General features: G+C 41.4%; 1 protein-coding gene and 1 non-coding gene across 2 annotated transcripts in view; both read left to right on the top strand.

The window, feature by feature from the left end:
• The first annotated feature begins 990 nt into the window (after positions 1–990).
• Positions 991–1,062, top strand: TRNAC-GCA. Its single transcript has one exon. It is a non-coding gene; the product is annotated as a tRNA-Cys (tRNA).
• A 6,708-nt stretch (positions 1,063–7,770) lies between these two features.
• Positions 7,771–24,770, top strand: part of LOC120864749 (endoplasmic reticulum metallopeptidase 1-like) — a 55,717-nt gene continuing 38,717 nt past the window's right edge. The window contains exons 1-4 of the mRNA XM_040241870.1: positions 7,771–8,153; positions 9,492–9,793; positions 13,674–13,801; positions 14,372–14,477. Coding sequence (XP_040097804.1) covers positions 7,810–8,153; positions 9,492–9,793; positions 13,674–13,801; positions 14,372–14,477 — 880 coding nt within the window. The 5' untranslated portion in view covers positions 7,771–7,809. The remainder of the gene's footprint in view (positions 8,154–9,491; positions 9,794–13,673; positions 13,802–14,371; positions 14,478–24,770) is intronic.

A 24,770-nucleotide genomic window follows, 5' to 3' on the forward strand; every position in this document is an offset into this window, starting at 1 on the left:
GGGGGAGTGTAATGTGGCACAAGTTTCCAATTTCGTATTTTCCTCCAAAAGAGCCAATTTTCTTACCCTGTTGGTTTTCAGGTCTTTTTTAAAAAATTATTTTTTACTGAAGCATAGTTGAATTACAATGTTGTTAATTTCTGCTGAACAGCCAAGTGACTCAGTTTTACATAATACACAGTGTTTCATATTATCTTCCATTATGGCTTATCACAGAATATCAAATATACTAATAGTTCCCTGTGCTATACAGTAGGACCTTCTTGTTTATCCATTCTCCATACATATCAGCTTGCATGTGCTAATCCCCAGCTCCCACTCTTACACTCTCCTATTTCCCTCCCCATTGGCAGGCACCAGTCTATTCTCTATGTCCCTTATTCTGTTTCTGTCTCATGCTGCTGCTGCTGCTAAGTCGCTTCAGTCGTGTCCGACTCTGTGTGACCACAGAGACAGCAGCCCACCAGGCTCCCCTGTCCCTGGGATTCTCCAGGCAAGAACACTGGAGTGGGTTGCCATTTCCTTCTCCAATGCCTGAAAGTGAAAAGTGAAAATGAAGTCGCTCAGTCGTGTGCAACTGTTAGTGACCCCATGGACGGCAGCCCACCCGGCTCCTCTGTCCATGGGATTTTCTAGGCAAGAACACTGGAGTGGGCTGCCATTGCCTTCTCCTTCTGTCTCATAGATAGGTTCACTTGTATCACATTTTAGATTCCATATATAAGTGATATCATACGGTATTTGTCTTTTTCTTTCTGACTTATTCATTTAGTATGACAGTCTCTAGTTGCATCCATGTTGTTGTAAATGGCATTATTTTGTTCTTTTTTATGCCCGAGTAGTATTCCATCATATGCATATACCACAGCTTCTTCATCCATTCCTCTTGCTGATGAATGTTCAGGTTGTTTCCATGGCTTGGCTATTGTGAATTGCGCTGTTATGAACATAGCAGTGCATATCTCTTTTTGAGTCATAGTTTTGGGGGCTTCCCTAGTGGCTCAGAGGTTAAAGCATCTGCCTGCAATGCAGGAGACCTGGGTTCGATCCCTGGGTAGGGAAGATTCCCTGGAGAAGGAAATGCAACCCACTCCAGTATTCTTGCCTGGAGAATCCCATGGATGGAGGAGCATGGTGGACTCTAGTCCATGGGGTCACAAAGAGTCGGACACGACTGAGCGACTTCACTTTCACTTTCTTTGTCTGGATATATGCCCAGGAGTGGGATTGCTGGATCATATGATAATTCTATTTTTAGTTTTCTGAGGAGCCTCCATACTGTTTTCCACAATGGCTGCACCAACTTAGATTCCCATCAGTAGTGTAGGAGGGTTCCCTTTTCTCCTTCTCACCACCATTTATTATTTGTAGACTTTTTAAAATGGCCATTCTGATTGGTGTGAGGTGATACCTTACTGTAGTCTTGATTTGTATTTCTCTCATAATTAGTGATGTGGAGCATCTTTTCATATGTCTATTGGCCATCTGTATTTCTTCTTTGGAGAAATGTCTCCTTAGGTCTTTTACCCATTCAAAAGGCCTTTTTAGTCAGATATAGGTTCTTTCAAAATTAGAGCATCTCCTTTCCAATTGGCCATGGAAAAGGGTAATTGGACATGGTGGCTTCAGCTATAATGCAACTGGACTGGTTTTCTACCTCCTGTGTGGCCACCAGTGACAGGACACTAAGGAACAGGAGGGACCAGCCTGGAGTTTGAAGGGGAGGTAAGAGTAGTGTACTGTCACCCTCTTCCTAGCCTCCAGGGACAGCTCAGCTCATGGGGGTAGAAAAACTCTGAACAAAAGGGGGATTTGCAGATCTGGCTTCTGTGCCCTTGAGAAAGCTCTTTTCTACCGGCACTGTTAGCTCCCAGGCTGCCTGGCTTAATGCAGGTTCTTCCTGTAGCTGACCATTGTCACCAGCTCGCAAATATGTTCACTTGCAGAGTGGCATAATTGGGAAGACCAATTGTCCATTAGCACCCTGAGACCCTCACTTAAGCCTGATGGGACCTAAACCTGCCCTCTGACCCCCAAATAAACAAACCAGAAAACAAACTAATGGTGTCTCCTGAACCTGGGCATAAGCCCTATTCCTGCACGTTTAAACATAGTTGACCCATCCTCACACCACCTCAAGTGAGTACATCTAATCCTGTTGCTATAGCAACAGGACCTGTCCACAGTATTTATCGAAGATCTCTTTTGCCTTTGGAATCGCTGTTCTTGATTTCTCAGTCTTTGATCCTCTGTTAGCCTCTGGCATCTGCTCTGTCTTTTGCAAATGGTTTGGATTCTCTTTTCACCTCTTGGCTTGGCACCTCCCTTGATGTTAAAGTCAGTCCTAGAGAACTTCCACCATATGCCCCCACTAGCCCCTCTTCCAAGGAAGAAGGCACACAGGCTGTGAGATGACCTCTGTGGAAGACAGAGACTGGCAATCCACCTGAAACCTGACAACTGGCATGCCCTTTCACTTGCCTTGGCCAGGTTAATAGGAAATAATGGAGAGATGGCAAAACAGGGACTTGGGACTCTATGCCCATCAAGTTGGTTTAACTTACTTGGTCATAAAGGGACACATTAAAAAAATAACATGCCTTTCAGGCCAGATGAATTGAGTCAGCCCCACTGATCAGTCCTATTTGACTGACAACAAGGCCTTTTTTCTACTATGGCACATTGCCTCCCATGGAATATTGTCAGAAATGCTTAGCAAACATTATGTGTTCAGAAAAAGAAGGCTCAAATGACTTAAGTTGTAACACAGCTCCTGAGAGGTAGAACATATCCCTAGGTTTTCTGACATACACCCAGCTCAGCAAGTCACAGTGTAAAGTTTAAAAGACCATGAGATATTTGAGCCCTACCCCTAGGAACTAGAGACCTTCACATCTTGTCATTCTGTGTTGGATAGAGGCACTTCTGAGGTTTTACCTTCTAAAGATAATGGAAGTGCTGACTTTTTAGAAGGAGACAAAACAGCAAGAGAGCTGGTTCTTACAAAGAACAATATATATTCATTTCCTCATTCAGTAAATATGTATTGAGCAATGACCATGGGCTGGGCACACGACTAAGCACTGGGGACACAGTAACAAAGAAATAAGATAGACGTTATTTTTGGTCTCATGGGCCTTAAAGACTAAAAAGGATGTTATTGATCTAAAATTATGCTTCTGCCATAAAACTGTTATGATTTCATTAATTCACACAATCAAGAAATATTTATTGACAACATAGTACATACCATGTTTTGTGTTAAGAGAAGGAAATAAGATGGTGAGCAAAGCCGTATATGATTCCTGCCTTCATGGAGCTTACAGTCTAATGAGGAAGATACTAAATAATTACATGCATACAGGAAGCTATTCAGTTCAGTTCTGTTGCTCAGTTGTGTCTGACTCTTTGTGACCCCATGAACCGCAGCACACCAGGCTTCCCTGTCCATCACCAACTCCCGGAGTCATGACCCAAACTCATGTCCATTGAGTCAGTGATGCCATTCAACCATCTCATCCTCTGTTATTCCCGTCTCCTCCTGCCCTCAATCTTTACCAGCATCAGGGTCTTTTCAAATGAGTCAGTTCTTCACATCAGGTGGTTAAAGTACTGGAGTTTCAGCTTCGACATCAGTCCTTCCAATAAACAACCAGGACTGATCTCCTTTAGGATGGACTGATTGGATCTTGTTGCAGTCCAAAGGACTCTCAAGAGTCTTCTCCAACACCACAGTTCAAAAGCATCAATTCTTCTGCGCTCAGCTTTCATTATAGTCCAACTCTCACATCCATACATGACCACTGGAAAAACCATAGCTTTGACTAGACAGGCCTTTGTTGACAAAGTAATGTCTCTGCTTTTTAATATGCTATCTAGGTTGGTCATAACTTTCCTTCCAAGGAGTAAGCGTCTTTTAATTTCATGGCTGCAGTCACCATCTGCAGTGATTTTGGAGCCCCAAAAAATAAAGTCTGACACTGTTTCCACTGTTTCCCCATCTATTTCCCATGAAGTGATGGGACTGGATGCCATCATCTTTGTTTTCTGAATGTTGAGCTTTAAGCCAACTTTTTCACTGTCCTCTTCACTTTCATCAAGAGGCTCTTTATTTCTTCTTCACTTTCTGCCATAAGGGTGGTGTCATCTGCATATCTGAGGTTATTGATATTTCTCCTGGCAATCTTGATTCCAGCTTGTGCTTCCTGCAGCCCAGCATTTCTCATGATGTACTCTGGATAGAAATTAAATAAGCAGGGTGACAATATACAGCCTTGACGTGCTTCTTTTCCTATTTGGAATCAGTCTGTTGTTCCATGTCCAGTTCTAACTGTCGCTTCCTGACCTGCATATAGGTTTCTCAAGGGGCAGGTCAGGTGGTCTGGTATTCCCATCTCTTTCGGAATTTTCCAGTTTATTGTGATCCACACAGTCAAAGGCTTTGGAATAGTTAATAAAACAGAAGTTGATGTTTTTCTGGAACTCTCTTGTATTTTCGATGATCCAGCAGATGTTGGCAATTTGATCTCTGGTTCCTCTGCCTTTTCTAAAACCAGCTTGAACATCTGAAAGTTCATGGTTCACGTATTGCTAAAGCCTGGCTTGGAGAATTTTGAGCATTACTTTACCAGCATGTGAGATGAGTGCAATTTTGCAGTAGTTTGAGCATTCTTTGGCATTGCCTTTCTTTGGGATTGGAAAGAAAACTGACCTTTTCCAGTCCTGTGCTACTGCTGAGTTTTCCAAATTTGTTGGCATATTGAGTGCAGCACTTTCACAGCATCATCTTTCAGGATTTGAAACAGCTCAAGTGGAATTCCATCACCTCCACTAGCTTTGTTTGTAGTGATGCTTTCTAAGGCCCACTTGACTTCACATTCCAGGATGTCTGGCTCTAGGTGAGTGATCACACCATTGTGATTATCTGGGTCATGAAGATCTTTTTTGTACAGTTCTTCTGTGTATTCTTGCCACCTCTTCTTAATATCTTCTGCTTCTGTTAGGTCCAGACCATTTCTGTCCTTTATTGAGCCCATAGTTGGCTAAAGCTCAACATTCAGAAAACAAAGATCATGGCATCTGGTCCCGTCACTTCATGGGAAATAGATGGGGAGACAGTGGAAACAGTGTCAGACTTTATTTTGGGGGCTCCAAAATCACTGCAGATGGTGATTGCAGCCATGAAATTAAAAGACGCTTACTCCTTGGAAGAAAAGTTATGACCAACCTAGATAGCATATTCAAAAGCAGAGACATTACTTTACCAACAAAGGTCCATCTAGTCAAGGCTATGGTTTTTCCTGTGGTCATATATGGATATGAGAGTTGGACTGTGAAGAAAGCTGAGTGCCAAAGAATTGATGCTTTTGAACTGTGGTGTTGGAGAAGACTCTTGAGAGTCTCTTGGACTTCAAGGAGATCCAACTAGTCCATTCTGAAGGAGATCAGCCCTGGGATTTCTTTGGAGGGAATGATGCTGAATCTGAAACTCCAGTACTTTGGCCACCTCATGCGAATAGTTGACTCACTGGGAAAGACTCTGATGCTGGGAGGGATTGGGGGCCGGAGGAGAAGGGGACAACAGAGGATGAGATGGCTGGATGGCCAGATCACTGACTCGATGGACGTGAGTCTGAGTGAACTCTGGGAGTTGGTGATGGACAGGGATGCCTGGCGTGCTGCAATTCATGGGGTCACAAAGAGTTGGACACGGCTGAGAGACTGAATTGAACTGACTTGAATGAAATGTTCCCTTGGTATCTCTAATTTTCTTGAAGAGATCTCTAGTCTTTCCCATTCTATTGTTTTCCTCTATTTCTTTGCATTGATCGCTGAAGAAGGCTTTCTTATCTCTCCTTGCTATTCTTTGGACCTCTGCTTTCAGATGCTTATATCTTTCCTTTTCTCTTTTGCTCCTTGTTTCTCTTCTTTTCACAGCTATTTGTAAGGCCTCCTCAGAGAGCCATTTTGCCTTTTGCATTTCTTTTTCTTGGGGATGGTCTTGATCCCTGTCTCCTGTACAATGTCATGAACCTCTGTCCATAGTTATCATGCACTCTATCAGGTCTAGTCCCTTAAAGCTGTTTCTCACTTCCACTGTATAATCATAGGGGATTTTATTTAGGTCATACAAGAATGGTCTAGTGGTTTTCCCCATTTTCTTCAATTTAAGTCTGAATTTGGCAATAAGGAGTTCATGATCTGAGCCGTGAGATCTTACAATTAGGGGAAACTGGATTCATTAGATTAGGAGGTTCTTGCTTGAGGAAGTTCCACTTAACGTAAGAGTTGAAGGATAAAGATGAGTTAAAACTAGGCAATGAGAGGAGGGAAGAACATTCTAGACAACTCAGCCTGTGAGAAGATCCTCTTGTGGAAGGAAAGACGGTGAGCAGGAAGGACTTTGAAAGGCCAGTGTGGCCGGAGAATTGGGAATAAGGAGTGCCCTGGTATCAAGTGGGCCTAAGCAGTAGGCAGGAGCAGACCAGTCGGGTAGTGCACCTTCCCAGTCGGTCTCTAGGTTAACAGATAGGGTACCGCAGCAACTCCATGTTGGAGATGCAGAGCTTTGAAGCAGACAGGCTCCTTGCAGCAGCATGCAGGAAGAAGACTAGATGCTCACTAGGATCTACTCTAAAACCAGGGCTCATCCCCCCACAGGGCAACATGGAGGGAGGAATACCTTTTGTAAACCTTCCTTTCGAGAGTGCCATAAGCAATAGGCTGTTTTGCTACTGCTGCTAAGTCACTTCAGTAGTGTCTGACTCTGTGCAGCCCCATAGACGGCAGCCCACCAGGCTCCCCTCTCCCTGGGATTCTCCAGGCAAGAACACTGGAGTGGGTTGCCATTTCCTTCTCCAATGCATGACAGTGAAAAGTGAAAGTGAAGTCGCTGAGTCGTGTCTGACTCTTAGCGACCCCATGGACTGCAGCCTACCAGGCTCCTCTGCCCATGGGATTTTCCAGGCAAGAGTACTGGAGTGGGGTGCCATTGCCTTCTCCGAGGATGTTTTGGGAGCCCGCTAGATTAGATTTAAGTCCTTCATCTGTTACCTGTAAGTTCTTCAGCTATTAAGTGGGAATAACAAATACTTTCTTTTCAGGATTCTTGTGAGAACCAAATGAGATAGTGTATTAAAGCACTTAACACAGTGCTTGGCTCATGGCAGGTATTCAAGAAACAATAGCTATTATTTTTCTTAGTCTGTTAAATGGAGACAGTGGCTACCTCACATGGTTATGACGATCTGTGACTAGATCACAGTACGTGGAAGCACGAGGCTAGGGCTCCTCTGTGTAGTCCTATTTCTAGTCTGAAGAGCTGCTGCTGCTGCTTCTAAGCCGCTGCAGTCGTGTCCTACCCTGTGCGACCCCATAGACGGCAGTCCACCAGGCTCCCCCGTCCCTACTAGGAGCATACTGTTCTAATGCTCCCTGCGCAAGCTGGGCCATTGCCTTCATGATGCATAAATGATGACCCTCGTGCAGTCTTTTAAAAGCAGTCTCTTTTTTCACGTTTCCAAGTTTATGGCTATCTTTCCATTTATTAATCTGCATCCCAATACCAGGAAGGGAAACCCTGCATAAGAAGGCACACCCATCACACCCAGTCGGCTGTGGGCGCTGCCGCTGTGCCGCAGACTATCTGCCCAAAGAACCTGAGGCGCGGCGCCGCGGGACCGGCCAATCAGAAGAAGTTTGGCCCTCTGCAGTTTCCGTCCGCTCACTAGGAGGCGCTGCGGCCGCCGCGGCGGCTCCTGGAGCTGTCGCCGGCCGGGGCGGTTGAACTGGCTGCTGATTCTCGTGGCCATGGAGTGGGCTTCGGAGTCGGGGGCCGTGAGGCGGCACCGCATCGGAGGGGAGCGCCGGGACGGCCCGGCGGCCACGCAGCAACCAGAGAGGGAGGCCCTGGCGCAGGAGCCCCTGGCGGACGCGTGCGGCGGCGGCGCAAGGACGCGGAAGCGGAGCGGGGTGGGGGGCGGTGGTGGCGCGAGCCGGGGCGCGGGGACTGGACTGTCTGAGGCGCGCGCCGCGCTGGGGCTAGCGCTCTACCTGCTCGCGCTGCGGGCGCTTGTGCAGCTCTCGCTGCGGCAACTCGTGCTCCGCGGGGCCGCTGTTGGCCAGCAGGGAGAGTTCGACGCGCATCAAGCCAGGTACTGCCCCTGCCACCAGGCCGGTGCTTTCCTTTTCGGCCCGGGGCACCTCACCTGAGTGTACCCGCCCCGCGGGACCGCCCGGGCTCGCCGGCCCTGTCCGGCTGCACGTGGGGTGGAGTGACGGTGGCCTCGCGTGTCCCCCTTGTAGAGGTACAATTTAAGGGACGCGGGGCTCGCACTGTCCCTTGTTTAAGCTCGTGTTGCTGGTGGTCAAGGCAATTAGGTCGGCTTTTCCACCCACTTTCTGGTTGTTACTCGTCCCCATCTCTCAGAGCAACTTACACTTTTTACTCGCCCTCCTGCTGTACAAACGCAAAGCTGTGAAATTTGTGAACCCAGTTAGGTTTTCTGGGAGGGTTCGGAAGGGAATAATGCAGTGATGTAAGTTTTTGAGGGTACAGGTCTCAAATCTGAGCACTATGGAGGCTTTCTCTGGAACACGGCACATTCACAATTTTACAGTTTCAGAAGTTCTGAGATTCCTGGAGCTTGTCCTTGGTGTGTCAGGTTTTTTTGTTTGTTTTAATGAAAACTTTGCTCATTGGTTTCTTCTAAGTATGCCAGAAAATGTGAATTAAGTCACAGGTTTTGTAAAAACCTAAGTGTAAAAACCAAAGCTCATAAAATCATATGCTTGCAGAGTTTTCAACAGCTACTGTGTTTCAAAAAACTTTTTAAGTACAAAGCACTGGAATCTGTTTTTCTTTTTTTTTTTTAAAGGCTTCCTGAAACACACCTCCGCCCCCTTTTTTCCCGATTTGGAATGCAGTGAAAAGACAAAAAAAAATTTTGTTTGTTTTAGGGGTAGAGTTGGTTTAGCCTGAATTGAAGTTACTAGGCTCTATGTGCACACTGGGAGGGCTGAGTCCATTCTTCAAAATCAAAAGTTTTTCTTTGCTTATTTAACCTCTTGACTAAATTGTCTTTGCTCATTGGTTTCTGCTGCTTAGAATCAGTAACCCAGAGTCAGTAACCGTCCAGAGTATGACAAAATAATTGTTTGCTGTCCCATCTAGCTATCAGCAGTTACGCATTTTGAATAAACTCCCTGGTACTTGTATTAATTCTATGTGGGTGTTGGGAGAAGTTGGGAGTGGTGTGGGTGGAGAAAACTGAAGGGATGAATTCATGGAAGGCAAAAAAAATGATGGAACTTGGCAAGTGATTTTCACATGTTACCTGAAATACTAAAGGCAGCCTTTTTTGTATGAGAAGAACTTGTTTTATGTCAAAGAACTTGTCTTTTGGGGAGGGAGAGTGTGGAGGGAAGGTTGCTCAAAGTGTTAGTTTTAAGCCAGCACGCCCTGTCATCATGCTTCTTTTCGTTGCTTCCAGGGATTATCTTGAACATATAACATCCATTGGCCCCAGGATTACAGGAAGTCCAGAAAATGAAATTCTGACAGTACATTACCTTTTGGAACAGATTAAACTGATTGAAGCTCAAAGCAACAGCCTTCACAAAATTTCAGTAGATGTACAACGGCCCACAGGCTCCTTTAGCATTGACTTCTTGGGAGGGTTTACAAGCTACTATGACAACATTACCAATGTTGTGGTAAAGCTGGAACCCAGAGCTGGAGCCCAGCATGCTGTCCTGGCTAACTGTCATTTTGACTCAGTGGCGAACTCACCAGGTATGTGCCTGTTTTTGGTCATTTTGAGGTCCTAATAGCCCCCAAAGTTTGTTAACTCCAAACTGCTTGAGCAATTGTGGGACACCATTTTTTGAGACAAACCCTTTTTTTTCATTGTGGTGGAAGACAGGATAATTAGAACAGTATAATTTTGTTTATGATTCTACCTTTTAGTATTCTCTCAAGTGCTTTATTTACTTAATTTTCAAACATTAGTGCCAGCAGCCCAGCTACAGGGCATCGAGTGTTTCTACCAGACTGAAATAGCCTTATCATTGTTACCAGTGTGTGTTCTTAAGTTCTGGAGTTAGGTTCTGCCCCTTCAAGTGTTTACTCAGTTAGGTGTTGTGCTAGGCTCTGGGAATATGGAATAAAGAAACCGTCTTGGCCTTCGTGGGACGTGTAATTGGAGACTCATTCTCCTAGCAGTTTCTTTCGACCTGTTAAGTGAGAATTTTGATCCATTGGGGATGCCATACTGTTAGCGCACATTAATTTTTAATCCATAAATCTTGCCTGAAAATAGTTTACCAAAATAGAGTACTTGATGTTTATTACAGGGCCTGAAACAATAAATATTTGTTGAATGAATATCTCCTAAATTCAACTTCAGTTTTTTAAAGCAGGATTCCTCAGAGAAAGGTTTTCAGTAGCTAGGGAATGTACATAGGGAAGAATAGAAAATAGCATTTTACAGTGAGATGGCATCTGGTTCAGTCCCCTCATTTGACAGGAATACATTTAGCTGACCACCACTGATCTGAGACAGGGCCTGGACCTGGGTTTCCTGGGTAGTCGGTTCTTTTAGCTGTATTTGAAAGAAAGGAGAGTATTAGGATGTAGTTAATGTTCCCTTTGGCAAACTACTTAACCTCTTCTTTCCTCAGTTTCTGATTAGAAAAATAGAGATATAATAGTACTTTCTTAATGGCATTGCTTAGAGGATTAAGTGAAGATTAAATTTGAGTGAAACAGTAGACTAGCAACTGGCATGAAAAATCCTTTTTGGTTATTAGTATTTATTTAATATTAAGTTCAATGTAGACATGCAGAGTTATACATAATCTAAAATAAAATTTATGTGCTTGATAAAATTTTTTATACTAGGATATCTTTAGTTGGAAATCTTGCCAATTGCATTTAGAATGTAACATGCTTTTTCAAAAATCAGCATGCACTCATGTTTTTTTACAAAGTCAGAAATACCTTTTTGTGTTGGGGAAATTAGTGGTCTTTTATGTCCAATTCAAAGCAGTAATAAGCATCACCCTTTGCCTACTGTTTTGATGCTTAAAATCTAGGAAGGAACAAATTAACACCATGGTTATTTAAGAGCATTATTTAAGAAAGATGTGTATACAAGTGTCAGAAACAGTGCTAAATGTTAGAAATCATATATGGAGTCCAGGCATAAGGATGGGATTATTTGGTTACTGGAACCCATTTTTAACTAAAATTTTATAAGGATACCCATGCCAACAATCTCAGGGAAATTTCTGTCATTAATAAATTGTTAAAGATAGTTTTAAAGACATTTATAAAATAGACTATCACCTAAATTTTTTTAGTGGATGAACAAATTGAAGCATGAGTATTTTTTAAGAGTGCTTCTGAGCAAGAGATCTGAAACTTAGGAATTGATATCAGTTAGGAGTAATGTTACCCACAGAAAGGCCTTAAATACCTTCTTGGGTTTGCACGGTTCCAGGCTGTTATTCTGGAGGTGGCTTCAGTTTCAATGATAATTCTAAATGGAAAGGGATGTTGGTTAAGCATACAGCCCTTTTGATACTGTCCTCTAACTTTCCTTCTCTTTCTTAAAGATGTCTGACCCTTCTCTAGGTTTGTTCTCAGACACCAGAGCTATTAAAATAGATGATAAAAGTACAGTTTAACTTTTAATCCTAGAGATATGTATCTTTCAACTTGCATTTGTCTTCTTTTGAATAAAGAAAAATTTTACTGCTTTTTATTTTAAAGTAACTCACAGTCTCAAAGTTAAAGACCATTTATTTCATTTGTTTCTTGAAAGATGGCACTTTTTATTGATAGGTACATGTACTTCCTGCTCAATAGTAATGAGGTAATTATTACTTTGCTTCACTTTGATTAAATTACAGTCCAATAATCACTACTAAGACAAGTACTTTGGGCTTCCCTGGTGGTTCAGAGGGTAAAGCGTCTGCCTACAATGTGGGAGACCCGGGTTTGATCCCTGGGTCAGGAAGATCCCGTGGAGAAGGAAATGGCAACCCACTCCAGTACTCTTGCCTGGAAAATCCCATGGACTGAGAAGCCTGGTAGATTACAGTCCATGGGGTCGCAAAGAGTCAGACACGACTGAGCGACTTGACTTTCATTTTCTTTCAAGACAAGTATACCTAACAGGTAGTTTCTTCTCAAGCAGGAATGAGGTCTTGAATTTAATAGCACCAAAACAAACACTTTAGCTGGTTGCAAAGCAGTCCATAAATGTGTAGAGAAAAGAAGGGAAAACTGACACTGAATGCCTACCACACGCATACTAGACACTCTACATTACTTTGTCATCCTCATAGCACATCTGTGAGTAGGTATCATTAATTCGCCCTCCAGTCCAGGAAGGAGAAAAGGGGCAGAGCTAGAATTTATATCCAAGTCTTTCTTACTCCAAAACCTACACTGATCTCTGTAGTACCCTGCCTCCCAGCATGTAAACCCAGAAATGCTGTGCCTATTTACTTTGATTATTCTTTAAACTTTTCATTATGGAAAATTTCAAGTGTATACAAAAAGAATAGTTTAATGAACCTGAGTGTACCTCTCTCAACAGTTCAATCTTGTTTTTTCTGTACTTCCCCCACCCCCTCCTCCTGACTGTTTTGAAGCAGATATCAGGTATATCAGTTCATCTGTAGATATTTTGGGCTGGTTCATTGAAAGATAAGAACTCTTTTTTTGACATGCTCATAATACCATGAATACCTCACTGAAAAACTTGGTAGTAATTCCTTAATACCAGCAAATTCGAGTGGGTAATGGCAACCAACTCCCATATTCTTGCCTGGAAAATCCCATGGATAGAGAAGCCTGGCGGGCTTACAGTCCATGGAGTCGCACAGAGTCAGACATGACTGAGCGTGCTAACAATACCAGCTAATATCCAGTTAGTTCCTTTAATTACCTCTTACAGTACTTTTAAAAGTGTCTAAGTACAAAAGTCACCTTTATAGTCACCTTTAATTAATATCTAAAGTTTCTGAATCGAGGTTAAGTGATTTGATAAGGTCCTCTGTTTTATCAATTCTTAGACCAGGGATATTATTAATATTTTGGTCATTAACCCCCTTTCCTGTTTCCATCAGGTGTCTTCTTTATATTTTTCCATCACATGATCCCCTTGGAGAAACTTTTAAAATAATGCTACACTATCCAAACTGACCCCTCTAAATGTGGAGTGATCTGCAGCTTTTATGATTTTGGCAGAAAAACTAGCAGGAAGGGAGTGGGTGGCAGTTGGAGATGACATAGGAAACCAGAAGTGAAGATACTACAGAGGATGTGAATAAGGATAAATTAAGTTGCATTTGGTGATGAGAATGCCAGTTTTCAGTATTGCTTTAGGTCCCCTCTAGTTGATTAGTTAACAAATACTAACTGAGCAACTGCTGTGGGACCAGGCACAGTTGGAGTTACTGAGAGTAAGTCAGCGAGCAAACCAAAGATCCCTGTCCTCCTGGAGGTCACTGCTGGTGGGTGCAGTTATTACCTGATGATGGCGGAGCTGTGCTACTACAGCTGTTGTGATGCTGCCTTGGTAGGAAAACTCCTGTTCTTGCCATGATGGTTTGTGCTATAAAGGTTTTAAAATCTGAGAAGCAAATCTTTTTCTGATTTAAAGGTGCCAGCGATGATGCAGTTAGCTGTTCAGTGATGCTGGAAGTCCTTCGTGTCTTGTCGACATCTTCAGAAGCCTTATCTCATGCGGTCATATTTCTCTTTAATGGTGCTGAGGAAAACGTCTTGCAAGTGAGCTTTCACTGTTTTAAAGACTAGGCTTGAGTAATAGTGACAATGAGAATAGTAATAGCTAACACATGGGTTTTGATGGAGTACTTTAAAAAAAATCGATAGCCACTTATGTATGCATGGTTAATTTTGAAAACTCAGGACAGATCACCTTGCCAGTGTTTAATTCATTAAACGGCTCTCTGATGGCATAATTGTTTGGCTCAGGTTTTCTAGTTTCAGTGATGCTTTGAGGCAGGCACATGTCATGAGTGCCCAACCATAGGAATAGTGCCTTCTTTTGTTTTGTGTTTTCTTTTGCACAGGCTCACACTTAACTAAAGATGCTGTTTGGCTTCACTCATGGGAATGAGGCTGCCTTCTTTCCACTGAGCAAACTGCACACGGCCGTTAGTCAGAGGGAGAGAAACAGAGGATGTCTTTAGATCCTGCCTTTGAAAAAAATGATTGTTCTGTTTTTTCCCTTTTTCTTTGCCTCATCAGCATAGACACTCCATCTTTTAAAAAAGCAAAATAAAGACTTCAATAATATTAGCTTGTTTACCCAGTATTTGTTTTCTTCTCATTCAGGCCAGTCATGGTTTTATTACCCAGCACCCCTGGGCCAGCTTGGTCCGTGCATTTATTAACTTGGAGGCAGCAGGTGTAGGAGGGAAAGAACTTGTATTCCAAACAGGTATGTGAGGCTATGCATTGTATATTGTAATGCAATTTTTGTTTTTATAAAAGTGGAAAATTTCTGAATGTAAATAATCTAATGAAATGAACATTCTTTTTAAAGCATGAGATAGCTTTCGCTTGTCTTTTTAAAGTTTTTAACGAAATAATATTTAATGTCATAAAAATCTGGTAAATCATATTAGAGTTCAGAGCTCAGATTTGTTTAGTTAGGAGATACTGAAATCTGCTATTGGTAGTTTCATGCTGTTATTTTTTTGTTCTCTTAGAAATGTGTGTAATGCATTTTAGCCAGAGATGTTGCATTTGTTATTAGAAACTTAATATTTAGGCATGAGGTGGGCTAGGGGAAGTGAATAAGGTGATACAGGACCTTTTTAAATATTTTTAGCACCTTTCACAGACATGGTATTGTTTAAGTTATAAAGATATGCTAAGTATGTCTTCATATCCTAAACAATACACATTTTAATATTCTCCAACTTATTTTAGATTTTTTCCACTCAAATGTATATTTTAACTTCAGTCAAACCTTTGAGGGTCTCAAAGTTACGTGGTCAGAAGCAAGGTTCTCCCTTCTTTTCAACTCATAGCTTTCTGCTTACTCTTCATCTGAATAGTGAGAAAAAGCTGGTATATAATGTCTGTGGGGATAAATGGATGACTTACTATTATCCATTTCCCTCTAATTCTTGGATATTGGTCAGGATAGGAGAAACACTTGATATAATAACCACCAGATCAAAAAGCAGCAGGAGAACATTCTGTAAGCAGAGAGGACACTGTGTCTTTCTTTTCTCTGAAAATATCTGGACCACACATGAGCAGGAGTGTGTCTTTTTATATTTTCTCTCCTGGAAATATAACTACCTTCACATCCATGCTTTATTTGTTTATTTTTGGCTGTGGTGGGCCTTCATTGATGCATGCAGGCGAGCAGGGGCTACTCTTCATTGCTGTGCACGGGCTTCTCACTGTTTTGGCTTCTCATTGCAGAGCACAGGCCCTAGGCGAATGGGCTTCAGTAGTCGCAGCATGCAGGCTCTGTGGTTGAGGCTCATGGGCTTAGTTGCTCCACGGCATGTGAAATCTTCCCACACCAAGGATCAAACCCGTGTCCCTGTATTGGCAGGTGGATTCTTATCTACTATGGCACCAGGGAAGTGCCACACACATTCTTTTTAATTTGCTATCACAGGACCCTGCCCCTGAACTTCTGTAACCCGGAGAAGAACCAGTTTTAAGGTTTAGTCTGTGCCTTTCCCTGAATTTTTTCTGTGCATATGTATTAATGCATGCATACATATTCTGTGTATATATATTAATATATCTTTCATACATATAATCCAGAGAAATTAAAACACATTTACCTAACTCCTGGGTATATATCCAAAAAAACCCCCCCAAAACCCCATTAATTCAAACATACATGCAGTGCAGTGTTTCTAGCAGCATTATTTAAAATTGCCAAGATATGGAAGCAACCTGTGTCATCAACAGATGAATGTAAAAGTGTGTGTGTGTGTGTATGTACAGTGAAATACTATTTGGCCATACAAAAGAATGAAATTTTGTCATTTTCAGCAATGTGGATGGACTTGGAAGATGTTGTGCAAAGTGAAATAAGACAAAGACAGATACTGTATGATATCACTTATATGTGAAATGTAAAAAATACAACAAACTAGTGACTATAACAAAAAAGGAGCAGACTTACAGAACAAAACTAGCAGTTACCAGTGGTGGGGGAGGGGCTCTACAGAGGTGAGGGAGGAAGAGGTGCAAACTGTTGAGTGTAGGACAGGCTCAGGGATGCATTGTACAACATGGGGAGTATTGCCTGTACTCTGCAGTAACTCAGATGCAGTAACCTTTAAAAATTGTGTTCAAAATTTTTAAAAAAAGAAACACATTAACCTAGGGTTAGCGAGGGCAAGACACAAGTCATTTCATTTATTTCTTTACATTTATTGAGTACTCACTTTACTGGTTTAATTTATAGTCCATGCTCTTTTTACTAAATGCAGACCATTAAGCTCAAGAATCCTACAGTTTACATTTTAGATATATTGGCATTATTATGTTAATAACAGTCACCACTGGATGGTGAGCATTGCTGATGGAGCTATGGTGTGAGTGACTAGAGGGGAGGATGGGGCAGACTGTGAAAAGCCAATTTGAATTCTCCGTTGTTTCATAAACTTAAAACCAGAATTGCCATTGCAGCTTTACTAATACTCTTTATAGTTTTCTGTACTGTTTACATTTTTGCATTTCATATGGGCTTCCCTGATAGCTCAGCTGGTAAACAATCCGCTTGCTATGCAGGAAACCCTGGTTTGATTCCTGGGTCAGGAAGTTCTCCTGGAGAAGGGATAGGCTACCTACTCCAGTATTCTTCCCTGGGAAATCCCATGGAGGGAGAGGCCTGGCGGGCTACAGTCCATGGGGTCACAAAGAGTCAGACATGACTGAGTGACTTCACTCACTCACTTACCCACTCCAGTATTCTTGGGCTTCCCTGGTGATTCATAGGGTAAAGAATTCACCAGCAGTGTGAGAGACCTGGGTTCGTTTCCTGGATTGGGAAGATCCCCTGGAGAAGGGCATGGCAACCCACTCCAGTATTCTTGCCTGGAGAATCCTCATGGACAGAGGAGCCTAGTGAGATATAGCCCATGGGGTCGGGAAGAGTTGGATACAACTGAGTGACTAAGCACAGCACATGATTAATAATAAAACAAAAACAGACTTGTTACTAGTTAGCAGTATATATGGCTTAGCGGGTAAAGAATCTACCTACAGTGCAGGAGACACAGGAGTCGTGGGTTCAATCCCTGGGTCAGGAAGATTCCCTGGAGTAGGAAATGGTACCCAGTCCAATATTCTTGCCTGAAAATCCAATGGACAGAGGAGCAATATATATACAGCTTAAGTGTTTTACTTACTCTAGAATAAAATTCCCATATTTCAAAATTAATTTTCTTTGTGAAGGGGCATTCTACAAAAGATTTGTAAAGAATGTTTTTCCCTGATCTTTGAGTCTTTGTATGCTGTTTTCCCTCTAGATTTTGATGGTTTATTCTTGTGGCTAAATGCTATACCCCAAAGCTTTCTGGGCATTTTCTGATGGTCTAATGCCTTTCTATCCCTCACTTCCCAATGTTCTTGCTACAAAACACTAGCTTTCTCATGGGCATTGCTTTCAGAAAGCTAGTTAGTGTTGCTTCCATGTCTGAAGAGGCAGGAGGAGGCCTCCTGGGTCCGGAGTCCTGGGGAACACTGCCAGACCACTCCGTCGTCAGCTTCTGCAGCAGGCGCTTTTATCCTAAACAGTAGTGTTTGTCCTGCCTGGGAATGTTTCAGTTAAAACAGTTTGTACTCTGTAGTGTCCTGTTGTCACTTCAGAGAGACATTCATTTGGGGAGGTTTTAGTGACTAGAATAATCACTACTACTAAGTTTTTTTTTTAAAGGGCCAGAATGCATGAAAGAATGGCATAATTTATCAGACTGATGATATATATCATTGAATCAAGGCTTAATTTAATAGTTTTGAAGGTGTTATAAAATTCATTGTTTAAAATTTTAAAGTGATTAAACCAGTAATACATGTTCCTTGTAAAAAAATTATATGCTACCAACCTTGAGTAGAAGAAAACTCATAAACAACGAGGTCAATGAAATCTTTTTTTCCCCTCTTGTGAAAAATATCTATGACCCTGTAATCTTACAACCCAGAGCAAACTATTGCTATAGTTTAGTCTCTATCCTTCTGGGATTTTTTTTCTATTCATCTCTATATAAATATATAAAATATATACTATATGTAATCTTGAATTTGACTTGAACAAGTCTTTATTGAATTTGTTACAATATGGCTTCTGTTTTCTGTTTGATTTTTTTGTCTGTGAGGTATGTGGGATCTTAGCACCCTGAGCAGGGATCAAACCTGCACCCTCTACACTGGAAGGTGAAGTCTTCACCACTGGACCACCAGGGAAGTCCCCAGTAGTTTTTAGGTATATTCACAGAGTTTTACAGTCATCACTACAGTCAATTTCAGAATCTTTTCATCTCCCACCCTTTGGGGTGATAACCCCAAAAAGAAACCCCATACTCATGAGAGGTCTGGCTTCTTTCACTTCTTACAGTATTCTTTGATGTTCATGCATGTTGCAGTGTGTATCAGTACTTCATCCTCTTTTAAAAATTATTACTCCTGTTATTTTTTGGCCACACCACATGCCTTGCAGGGATCTTAGTTCACCAACCAGGGATTGAACCTGCACATTTGGCAATGAAAACGTGGAGTCCTGACCTCTGGACCACAAGGGCATTCCTGAGTGCTTCATTTTTTTTAATGGCTAGATTATATTCCATGTAGGAATATCCTGCATTTCATTGATCCATTCATCAGTTGATGGACATTTGGACTGTTTCCACTTTTATGCCATTATGAATAATGCTGCTGTGAGCATTTGTGTGTAGTTCTCTGTGTGGACATGTATTTTTATTTCTTTTGAGTGGATTCCTAAGAATGGAATTACAGGGTTATATGACAAGTTTATGTTCTAACTTTTTGAGAAACTGTTAAACTAAGTTTTATTTTAGAAGAAATGTAAATTCAAACAACAATAAGAACTTTTTAATAATTAGTTTTGCAAAAGGTAAGTAGAATTATAATGCCCAATTCTGATGAATAGAGAGGAACAGGCATTTTTATACACTATTGCTAGAAGTATAGATTGGTGCAGTTTTGGGGCAGTTTGGCTATATATATATCACTTTAAAAAATGTACAGGTCCCCTTGTAGGAATTTATTCTGTAGAAATAGTTGTACATAGATGCATAGATCTAAGTCCTGCATAGTCTTTTTTCTTTTTTTTATAAGAATGAAAAATTGAAAACACCTTTCAGGTTCATGCATAAGAGACTGTTTATATTAATGGTGAGTTTGTTGACATTGAGATCTGCCTTCCCTCAGTATCACACACATGCATAACTTTTGCTTTAAGAAAGATGGGGCTCATTCTTTAAGAAGAAATTAATGCACAAGAAACTGGGAGCATCATGGGATTTAGATGATGGTAGGAGAAAGACTATAAGGTGAAAATATTTCTCTGTGAGATAATTAAGAGCTTTCTGTGGGAGGCAGGGTAGGTGGCGATAAAGAGCACAGGCTCTATAGTCTGCTGATCCAAGTTCAGATCTCAGCGCTGTAGCATTGCAACCTTGGACAAGTCATACAACCACGCCATACTTCAGTTCCTTATCTGTAAAATTGGGCTAGTATTGGTGTGTACCTTTTAGGATGAATAACCACTTGGTAAAAACCTCAAGTCTGTAATTTCTTGTGTAAGAGCTCATTTTGCCTTTTTTATATCACAGAGACTATCTTAGCCTGGAGCTCATCTGCCTTCCCCATCCCAGTCTCTCTAGTTTTCCCTTTTACACCATCACTGGACCTGTCTGTGACCTGTACTGTAGGCCTCCATGGACAATCAGTGAGAGCTTGGGGTAGGGCTGGAGCACTGCTGTACAGCCATGGCATCTGAAAAGGGTCAAAGGCCAGGTAGCAGCTACTCAAAACCTTTTCCTGTTGATGGATCTTATGGTTTTCTCAAAAATTTTTGTGGTACAGTGCATAAAATGAACTTAAACTTTTATCTTTAGGTGTCTATTTCATCACTGATTGGTTGATTGGCTGTGTTGGGTCTTAGTTGTGGCAGATGGGATCTTCTGTTACTGTGCGCAGGCTTAGATGGTCCGTGGCATGTGGGATCTTAGTTCCCTGACCAGGGATTGAACCTGAGTCCCCTGAATTGGAAGGTGGATTCTTAACCACTGGACCATTAGGAAAGCCCTTATCTCATCTTTTATTATAAGCTAAGAAAAGTACACAGCTCTGAATGCTCAGCTTAATGGATTTTTATAGACTGAGTAAGTAATGTAACTAGAACCCAGATCAAGATTGAGAGTATTTTGGTTGCTTCCAGAAGCCTCTGCAGTGGTCCCTTCTCAGTCATTCCTTCCCCAGAATCACTCTATTTTAACTTGTGTTTTGGTAGACTTAATCTTGCTTGTGTTTGAACTTTAAGTTGACTCATACATAGTGTTTCTTTTGTGTGTGGCTTTTTTTTCTCCTCAGTGTTATGTCTGTAAGATTCATCTGTGTTACATTTAGTTCATTCTTTTTCATTGCCAAATAATATTCCATTGCCAAGGATATCCATTCTACTGGTGATGTTAGATTGTTTCTAGGCTTTGGCTCTTATGAATGGTCTTATGAACATTCCTAATGAGTGTCTTTAGTAAACATGTTTGTGTATGCACATTTCTTAGTGAATATACTGAGTCATAGATGTGTGTAGTCTCAGCTTTGTTAGATAGTGTTGGTAAACAAATGCCATGCTGAGATGAAAAAATCCTAAAAAAACAATTAGCAAACTGAATCCAGGCATGTATCAATATGTGTATTTATATGTATATGTGTACATACAAAGAAGATAATGTTTCCAGCCAGGTTGAGCTTATTTCAGGAATATAAGATTTTTCAACTTTCAGGTGTACAGCATAGTGACCCAGTATTTGTATGTGTTGCAAAATGATCATCAATAAGTCTAGTTAACATCCATTACCATACAGATGCAGATTTTTTTCCTTATGTTGAGAAGGTTTAAGATCTGTTTTCTTAGCAACTTTGTTAAAATTAAAAAAAAAATTAATCAGAAGATAATTGCTTGACAGTGTTTGTTAATTTCTGCTATACAACAACATGAATCAACTGTAAGTATACATATACCCATGTTGAGCCTACTTCCCACACCCCATCCCGCCCCTCTCGGTCATGGCAGAGCACTGAGCTGAGCTCCCGTGTTACACAGCAGCCGCCCACCAGCTGTTCTACGTATGGCAGTGTATATATGTCAGTGCTGCTCTCCCTTTGGTCTACTCTCTACTTCCCCTGCTGTGTCCACAAGTCTCTTAGCAACTTCCAAGTATGCAATACAGTATTATTAAATTGAGTCCCCATGCTGTACACACATTATGTCCCCGCAACTTACTTATTTTATGACTGGAAGTTTGTGCGTTTTGGCCACCTTCACCCATTTCCCCCATTCCCCTCCCCCCATATTTGGCAACCACAGTCTGTTCTCTGTCTCTGAAGTCCTTTTCTCAGGGGACTGGTCAGGATTCCATGTGAGATCAAATGGTGTTTATCTTTCTCTTTCTGACTTACTTCATTTAGGATAGGCTGAAGGATATTCCAGTGTGTGTGTGGAAGAAAAAAATCTGCAACTATATGATAATGGGGGTGTGTGTGGGTTCACACATACACACACACATTTTCCTTATCCATGCGTCTGTTGGTGGACACAGGTTCTTTCCATGTCTTGGCTATTGTAGATAAGGCTCCAGTGCATATGGGGGTGAGATGTCTTTTTGAGCTCGATAAACGCCCAGAAGTAGAGTCATATAGTTTCTAATTTTTTGAGAAACTTCTATACTGTTTTCCCTAGTGGAAGCACCAGTTTACTTTCCCACCAGCAGTGCACAGGATTCCCATTTCTCCACATCCTTACAAACACTTATTTCTTATCTTTTCGATAACAGCCATGCTGACAGGTATGAAGTGATATGTTACTGTGATTTTGGTCTGCATATACCTGATGATTAGTGATGTTGAGCACCATTTAAATACATCTTGGGCATCTGTTTACCATCATTAGACAATTGTCTATTCAAGTCCTGTGCCCATTTTTTAATCACATTGTTTGGAATTTTTTATTTTGCTCTTAATTTGTATGAATTCTTTATATTTTAGATATTAACCCTTTATCATATATATGGTTTACAAATATTTTCTCTCATTCAGTACACTGCCTTTTCATTTTGTTGATGATTTTCTTTGCTGTGCTGAGGCTTTTTAGTTTGATGTAGCCCTGCTTGTTTATTTTTCGCTTTTGTGAAATCCAAAACATCATCACTAAGACCAATGTCAAGGAGCTCACTACCTATGTTTTCTTCTTGGAATTGTATGATTTCAGTTTTATGTATTCAATCTTTAACCCATTTTGAGTTAATTTTGTGTATAGTATAATATAGTTGTTCATTTCCATTATTTTGTGTGTGGCAGTCCAGTTTTCCCAATACCAACTGTTCCTTACCCACCGTATATTCTTGGCTCCTTGTTGTAAATTAATTGACCATACATGTATGGAGTTACTTCTGAATTCTCTGTTCTGTTTCATTGATCTGTGTTTCTGTTTTTATGCCAGTATCATACTGTTTTCATGACAAGAGCTTTGTCATACAATTTGCAATCAAGAAGTGTGATGTCTCCAGCTTTACTCTTCTTGCTTAAAGTTGCTTTGGCTATTTGGGGTTTTTTATGGTTTCATACAAATTTTAGGATTGTTCTATTTCTGTGAGAAATGCCATTGGCATTTTGATAGGGATTGCATTGAATCTATAGATTACCTAGTGTAGCATGGATATTTACCAATATTAATTTTTCTAATCTATGTTGTTGTCCAGTTGCCAAGTTGTGTGTGACTCTTTGGGACCCCATGGACTACAGCACACCAGTCTTCCTGTCCCTCATTATCTCCCAGAATTTGCCTAAGTTCATGTCCAGTGAATCAGTGATGGCATCTAACCCATCTCATCCTCTGTTGCCATCTTCTCTTTCTGCCTTCAATCTTTCCCAGTATCAGGGACTTTTCCAATGAGTTGGCTGTTTGTATCAGGTGGCCAAAGTATTGGAGCTTCAGCTTTAGCATCAGTCCTTCCAAAGAGTATTCAGGGTTGATTTCCTGTAAGAGTGACTGGTTTGATCTTGCTTTCCAAGGAACTCTCAAGAGTTATCTCCAGCACCACAGTTCGAAAGCATCTATTTTTCGGTGCTCTGCCTTCTTTATTATCCAGTTCTCATAGCTGTACTTGACTACTGGAAAGACTGTAGCCTTGCCTATACGGACCCTTGTTGGTGAAGTGATGTCTTTGCTTTTTAACACATTGTATATGTTTGTCATAGCTTTCCAGCCAAGAAGCAATTTTCTTATAATTTCATTGCTGCAGTCACCATCCGCAGTGATTTTAGATTCCAAGGAGAGGAAATCTGTCTCTGCTTCCACCTTTTCCCCTTCTATTTGCCATGAAGTGATGGACCTTACAGAAGCAGAAGATATTAAGAGGTGGCAAGAATACACAGAAGAACTGTACAAAAAAGATCTTCACGACCCAGATAATCATGATGATGTGATCACTCATCTAGAGCCAGACATCCTGGAATGTGAAGTCAAGTGGGCCTTAGAAAGCATCACTATGAACAAAGCTAGTGGAGGTGATGGAATTCCACTTGAGCTGTTTCAAATCCTGAAAGATGATGCTGTGAAAGTGCTGCACTCAATCTGCCAGCCAATTGGGAAAACTCAGCAGTGGCCACAGGACTGGGAAAGGTCAGTTTTCATTCCAATTCCAAAGAAAGGCAATGCCAAAGAATGCTCAAACTACCGCACAATTGCACTCATCTCACATGCTAGTAAAGTAATGCTCAAAATTCTCCAAGCCAGGCTTCAGCATGGTTCAGTGAACCATGAACTCCCTGATGTTCAAGCTGGTTTTAGAAAAGGCAGAGGAACCAGAGATCAAATTTCCAACATCCGCTGGATCATGGAAAAAGCAAGAGAGTTCCAGAAAAACATCTATTTCTGCTTTACTGACTATGCCAAAGCCTTTGACTGTGTGGATCACAATAAACTGTGGAAAATTCTGAAAGAGATGGGAATACCAGACCACCTAACCTGCCTCTTGAGAAACCTATATGCAGGTCAGGAAGCAACAGTTAGAACTGGACATAGAATAACAAACTGGTTCCAAATAGGAAAAGAAGTACTTCAAGGCTGTATATTGTCACCCTGCTTATTTAACTTCTATGCAGAGTACATCATGAGGAACGCTGGACTGGAAGAAACACAAGCTGGAATCAAGATTGCCAGGAGAAATATCAATAACCTCAGATATTCAGAGGACACCACCCTTATGGCAGAAAGTGAAGAGGAGCTAAAAAGCCTCTTGATGAAAGTGAAAATGGAGAGTGAAAAAGTTGGCTTAAAGCTCAACATTCAGAAAACGAAGATGATGGCATCCGGTCCCATTACTTCATGGGAAATAGATGGGGAAACAGTAGAAAAAGTGTCAGACTTTTTTTGGGGGGCTCCAAAATCACTGCAGATGGTGACTGCAGCCATGAAATTAAAAGACGCTTACTCCTTGGAAGAAAAGTT

This window comes from Oryx dammah, unplaced genomic scaffold (genome assembly GCF_014754425.2).
Source record: "Oryx dammah isolate SB20612 unplaced genomic scaffold, SCBI_Odam_1.1 HiC_scaffold_1, whole genome shotgun sequence".
In the NCBI taxonomy this organism is placed as follows: Eukaryota; Metazoa; Chordata; class Mammalia; order Artiodactyla; family Bovidae; genus Oryx; species Oryx dammah.